Source organism: Cheilinus undulatus, linkage group 16 (genome assembly GCF_018320785.1).
Source record: "Cheilinus undulatus linkage group 16, ASM1832078v1, whole genome shotgun sequence".
NCBI classification, from domain to species: Eukaryota; Metazoa; Chordata; class Actinopteri; order Labriformes; family Labridae; genus Cheilinus; species Cheilinus undulatus.
The window spans coordinates 20755221-20762023 of NC_054880.1; the positions used below are offsets into that span (position 1 = coordinate 20755221).

At 40.5% G+C, this 6803-nt stretch overlaps 1 protein-coding gene across 1 annotated transcript in view; it reads right to left on the minus strand.

The window, feature by feature from the left end:
- ripor2 (RHO family interacting cell polarization regulator 2) overlaps positions 1-3302 on the minus strand; it is a 91921-nt gene extending 88619 nt beyond the window's left edge. Inside the window, exon 1 of the mRNA XM_041809157.1 lies at positions 2982-3302. Within this exon, the coding sequence (XP_041665091.1) occupies positions 2982-3060 (79 nt within the window). The 5' untranslated portion in view covers positions 3061-3302. The remainder of the gene's footprint in view (positions 1-2981) is intronic.
- Between the last annotated feature and the right edge of the window lie 3501 nt (positions 3303-6803).

The window sequence follows — 6803 nt, forward strand, 5'->3', positions numbered from 1 at the left end:
CCATGTTTTATTCCCTGTTTGGTGGAGATGTTATGGTGGGCTCAAAGGAGGAAGTCAGATGATAAACAAAAACTAAGAAAATACTCCTAAAGGGGAAGTTACGAATGCCAAAATGGTCCTTGTTCCTCATGTTTAAACCAAATGACTGTTTTTAAGACATAAAGTAAAGAAGACTGATTAGTAGAAAATCTCAGGCATTCATGGCTCCAGATATAGTATCTTAGGGCTTTTTCCTCCTCCTTTGGGTTGACTTTGTTTATTTTTTCTTAGTAAAATGTTAATAGGCATGCTAGAAATTAGGTAATGTTTTGTAGGCATTTATGTCATCATTCAGATTTTCAGTTTGTTCAGATCTTGGATTCTGTAAAAGATGTACAGCTGTAATGGCATTGTAATCCTGGCTGATTGTACTCTAGGTTGCATGTCATTGGCTGCTTTTTTATCCGTGGTTGCATTGTTTCAGCTCATTCTCTTTTCACACATATATATTTGAGTATTCTCAAGGCTGTAAAAACACTGATACTTAGTACTTTATAGAAATATGCAACAATTGGGAAATTAACCTAGAAAAATAATCACATCTTTTCTAAGATCTATCCTTCTGGTGTCCTACAGGAGTGCTATTTGACACAGATTTTGAGTTTTGTGGGTAAAAGATTTGCAAATCCACCACTGCTGATAAATGTAATGATTTGAAAAGAAAATAGGCCACTGGTTGTAGATTTGAATTCAGGACTAATAAGAATGAAACACTTGAATATTCAACACAAAAAACACACAGTATAATTTCCATGACTAATCCAAAGAGCTAATTAGAACAGAAAATATAAGTGATCTATATTCTGCAACCTTCATCTGTGTCTGTGAATAAACACACCAATGCCTGCTGGCCAACCTCGGCATGAATCCCTGCTCCGTGATTGGCTGGTTTGTCGCAGAGAGTCCTCTGTTGGCATACCTCCTGGCTGTGATGTTCAAAGGGAACGTCACATTACCATCGGTGTATCTCAGTCAGAAGTGGGTCAGTGAAGGCATTAACATACATTACACACCAAATGATGCAATATGTGGGAATATCCTCCTCGCTGTCCACTCGTCATCAGTGATGCTTCTGCAAACTATGTATGGAGATTAAATATGCCTTTAAATGTACAAATGTATTTGTGTACATGTGTACAATGCGATCTGTTTGTGTGCAATCAAACACTCCTCTAAGCAGATAAATCATGGCTGAGCACTTGTAGAGCCCCGGGCATGTGAGTGTTTGTGAGTGTGCATGGTTGACCATTTTTCCACCGGTGTGTCTCTGTGTGTCGCCCAGAGGGGGGAGGGGATTCACAGTTTGACATTTATGAAATATATACTTTCTTTAAAGTGTAGCATGACAATATTAATACTACTCTTACCTCTGATAAATCATGTTAAAGCTACAGACAGCAGCTTTTAAGCTGAGATTAGAATGAAGACTAAAAGAGGAGCTGACAGCTGAGCCGGCTGTGCCAAAGCTAAGAAAATCTGCCTGCAAAGGTCTCTAGGGGTCTCTGGTTGTATCAGGTGTGTTGGACATGAGTTTAACGTTGAAATTAAAATTGGACAGCAGAGTTTTAAAGGCATCATGAGGCAAATGATGGGTAACTTTCTCAGAATAGAGCAATGATATGGTTTTACTGCCACCTAATTTATATTCAACTGTTTAACACAAGGGCACAGCTGCTGGAAAATGTAATCATAGCCACCAAAATATGTGGCTAAGGCAATGCAGGAGACACAATAATTCAGTGATTCCTCAGAATCGGATTACGGATCCAAAAAAACACATCTGAAAATAATGGACCCAGTGTGCAAAGGCCTTTACCGTCATGATAACTGGATGTTTAATTCAATCTTATTTTGAAAGTTTTAGTGTGTATCTCTGTCCTGACAGATGTGGTGTCAAGTGGTCTGAGGAGGTGTCTGAAAACAGTGGTCTGCAGCAAGACTGTCTTTTAAAGGGAGGTCTCTAACCTCAACGAGACTAACACAAGGTTACAGGTTAAATTGAAAAAATATAAAAGTGTTCTCAAAATAATGTGATCCTTTGTTTGCTGGAGAAAGGAGGACACATTTTTGGCCACATATGAAGGAAAGTATGAAACAGGACAGCCTTCAATAAAGCTTCAAATATTCCCTTCAAATGTTGCAGTCCCTGAATTGAGACACAGCTACACTGTTTCTACATCTTCCCACTGTCACACCATCAAAGTTAGAAATGCTCAGTAGAAGGAATTCTCTTGAACCTCACCTTCAAAATTACTGAAGAAAAAGAGCAATATGAAGTTGTTATGCTGTCTGATAGTAATATTATCTTGTTTTCTTTTTGGGTATAACAATCTTTCTACAAATCTATCATTGCCTGTCTTCCAGCTAAAAATACTTCAACAAGTACATACTGTAACTGTTCTCTCATAGTGCGTATTGCTTGGTTAGAAACATCCTCCTGCTACACAAGACCGCCCACACTGCAGAGGGCATGGATCCTCTCAGCTTTCTAAAAAGGGTAAAAGTTGAAAAATCGATAAACAAACTCTGCAGAAGAACTCAAGCAAAGGAAACAAAGGAGACAAGTAGCAATAAGTTCTAATTAGTCAAGCATTCATTACCAAAACGTTGCATGTATCGGTGATGAACATGACTTAAAGTGGCACACTGAAGCTTTTTTTCCTCTTCCCTTAGATAAATCATTTTAGGTTGGTTGTTTTTTCAAGCATCAGACTGAATCAGAGCCTACTCAAGCATGCAAAAAACAACCCCACCTACACATTCAAAGAGATCCCTCTGGGCCACACTTCAGCCATCACGTTTACCCTCTTCTTAACCCTAGATCACAACCACAAGTGTAAAACCACTCAGTCTGACCTCACTGCACTCCCAGCAGCTGGTTCATCCCACCTGTAAACCCACGCCTGCTTTCACACTTTCCTTATGACCCTTGGCAAGCCTACCGTCCTCTGAGAAGACATCCTCCGCTTCCTCGCGCATCATCTCATCCAGGTCATCCTCTGCAATGTCGGTCACAGCCATCACTACTCCTCCTCTCCTTCTTCTTCTTCCCTTGGCTAACTAATCGGAGCTTCAGAGAGAGTGACTGGGCTGTAAAATCGAATCAACGCCCGATCGGCCTCCTCACTTCAGGCGACAGTCCGATCACCGGCAGGCTCCTCGCTCGAGCAGCAACAGAGGACTGGGACTGAGCTTCTCTGCAGGAGGATGTGTGCTAGTGCCAGGTGAAGTGTGTGTTGTGTGTGGGTGAGAGAGAGGACTCCCATCGACCTCCACTAAGTTTCAGCAACAGGGCTGATTTCGTAACATCCTGTACAAAGCTGAAGTGAGAGTGTGCTGTTTGGAGAGCACTTGTATGAGCAAGTGTGCGCATGTGTACATGTGGGGAGGGTCAGTCATCTGTGTATGTGCATGTGTCCATATGCACAGTATGGCTCTCTACATGAGTCAGCTGAAGAGGCTGCTGATAAACAGGAATAGATAGATGCAGTATTTTAGGCTGGCATGGACATGCAAAAGGGGTGTGAAAAAGAGTGCATGTGTTTGTAACATGGCATGTGAGGTGTGAGGTTATAGCTATACTTGTCATTCCTTCACAGCTTGCTATGAATCATGGGAACATGCTGATTGCTCCTTCTATTTTTTCCAGAGAGCTGATATCGTCTGGTGTTGCTGTTGAAACTCTCCATGGACCCTGTGAGGGGATGGTATACTCTCTCTCATTATCACTGGTTATTCATATGGGATTTGAGCATGCCTCTTTGTTTTACGAGCCAAAATGTGAAGGAGTTCACTGACTGATAGAAATCACTGGATTATATTTTAAAGACATTTCCAGAACCTGCAAAAACTCTCCATGAACTTGAGTAAAATGTCGTCTTATACTCATAGACTATATAAACCATGGCTGTTACCTCAGTGACTTCATGGTCATCATGTTTCAAATGCTAACTCAACTTCACTTTCAACCAGTAACTGGCAAACAGTTGAAGTAATGGAAGGACTAAACCTCCTGGTAAACAGATACAACATGCCTACCTGTCAGTCAGCTCAGCCAAGTCTGTCAATGTGCAAGAGCCACAGAGATAGAAGCTTTTCAGCCAGGACCACACAAGCAAAGAGAGAGGCAACAAAAAAACGTGAGCAGAGCAGAGTGACATTCTAGATACGGCAGCATTAGCCTAAAGCATGCTTAGGCCCCGTCCACACAGACGAATTCAGGAGTATACGCAGAATTTTTTAGTGGTATCAGCTTTTCATCCACATGGAAACGGCATTTTTGGAGGCCATAAACGCTACTTTTTGAAACCGGGTGCCAGAGAGAACAAATCTGTAAATGCCTACCGTTTCGCCTGTGTATGGACAGCCAACTGCATCTTTCTTGAAAAGATTGTCATACATTGTGTAGCCCACTTAAGCCGCATGCATGTGTCCAACCAAAACAGCTATGGCGGATCACAGGGGTGTGTTCGTGCTGCAGAAGCCACTGGGTTTATAAGGATGCTTTTACAGCAAAATCTGGTGCTCCTTTACCCCCACCGAGAGCAGCATACACCAGATGTTCTTAAATCCACCACGGAGAACACGGAGAACAACCAGGAGGAAGTTCAGGGCAGTTTTCCGTAATCTTCTTCTCTCTTTTTGTATATTTCCGTGGCAGTGTTACAGCGCCACTTACAGGCCTGGCATATATACTACAGCATTTTCTGTGGTTCCATGCTTAGGCGGACATTTTCTGAAACGATCCCATGTTAGCGGAAAACTTTTTCAGAACGAAAGGGAAATATAATGTTTCCATCTTGGTGTGGACAAGGCTTTAGAGTGAATCAACTGGCCGTCAGCTGATGTGGGTTCACTATCAGCTGATCTCAATTATATGTATTATAGGGCTTGATTCCCTGGCCTGCCTGAACTGATGCTATATGTTTGATTCATTTGAAACCAGGCAGTATTTAATATGAGTCCTACTGAAGATTTCTCAACTATTGCAGCAAGCCTCAAGATAATGTGATCTGATTGGTTTTTGAACCTTGCTTATTTGTGCGACATAATTTACCTACATTTTTTAGGGATGCATGTTATCGGGTTTTTGCTGATATCTGAAATTCCAATATCTACAAATTAATTTTTTCCAATACCAATGTATAAATGTAGGTCAGGCCTAAAATTTCAGTCAATTTATAAGTTGAAGGATAAATAAAGAAACAAAATTCAGCCGTTAGAACTCACTTTAGACATTATCATCCATCAGTGAAACACCCCCATACATGGTGATTGGAAAGGCCAAAACCTTTTAAAAACAAACAAAAACAAACATACTCCAATAAATAATTTACTGTTGATCTAAAGATTTTTGAAGTGAAACAGTAACTCATATCTTGCATTTTGTAGCTTTCATGGCCTTTAAGAGTGATTTGCAGAAGTGTTTGGGTTGTGGTCAAAGCAGTCCCAGTCATGGCTTCCAGTTTTAGCTTCTGTCTCAGTTTTGGTTCCTGGTTCAGACTGACAGATAACAAACACAGAAACACTGTCCACCACATATTATATAACTATTGTCTTTTTCTCAATACATCCGCTTCAATTACCTCAGACAAAAAGGCAATTTTCTCTCTTTTCTAAACATTGCTTTTTTCAAACCAACACTGAGACAAGTCCAAAGCCATCCTGGTACATGTTAATTTCCTTAAATGTCTGGACTTGCCTCCGTGAAAATGAGTTTGTCTCCAGGTTCATTCCCTCGAGCTTTGGCCTTGAAAAGAGGCGGCATCAGAGGAGAGGAAGTCTGAGGGAAGAGTGATAATGAATTGACATGAGGCCTAGTTTCTATTTTGGTTTGGAATGGGTTTGCGTAAATGGGATGTGACTCAGAGAAACTGCTGGGTGAAGACAAATGAAGAGATGATGTAAGATTAAGGATGAAACTCTGTCTGGTTCCTTTTATATTATTCCATTTCAGAGAATATTAAAAGTCAGAAAAAGAAACAAAAACTACATACTGCCAGTAATTTGGGGCTTCAAGTGTCTGACTGGCATCAGTATGGGTCCTCTCGGGAATTATGAAAAACTTAGACTGTGTGGATGAACTTAATGTGACTTAAAGAAGCGTTACCCTGTCTGTGACACGCTGGAAGGTTTTATTAAGAATAGCAAAGGTTACAGGTCACTTTAAAGCTGACTACGTTCAGACTTATATTGACTAAATTGTTCATTTGTTTTTGTTGCTAGAGCCCACTTATTGAGTGTAGAAAGATGATAATATAGAAATACTCCTTTTCATCCTGTGAAACATTGTTATATCTAAACTTTTTGTCGCATTGTGCAACTGTGCAGGCTTGCCCTACTTTTAATGCAGTCTTTGACTTTATATAATCAACAACCATTTCATCCATTAAGCAAGCAATAATACAAACAAGCAAGAATTTGCTTGTTTTTGTTTCTTAAACCTCAAATTTGTTGTTTATTTTGGGTTCTTATCCAACTAAACTGCATACTCCAAGATTTTGGACCACATGCATTTGCAAAACACTCTCACTTAGACCCTGTTTAGACCTAGACCATACCTTGGATTATAACCTGTTTTGGACATTTGGATACCAAGCAGTAATCCTTAATGCTAGGTGTGGATGCACCTCAATGTATACTGAAGACAATTTGATAGACAATGGCTCAGAATTCATATGTGCATAGGTGGTCTGGGATGCCTTCAGTCAGACTGGCTTGGTAGTGTAGATGTTAAGTGCACAGGCACACATAAAGACTACCCT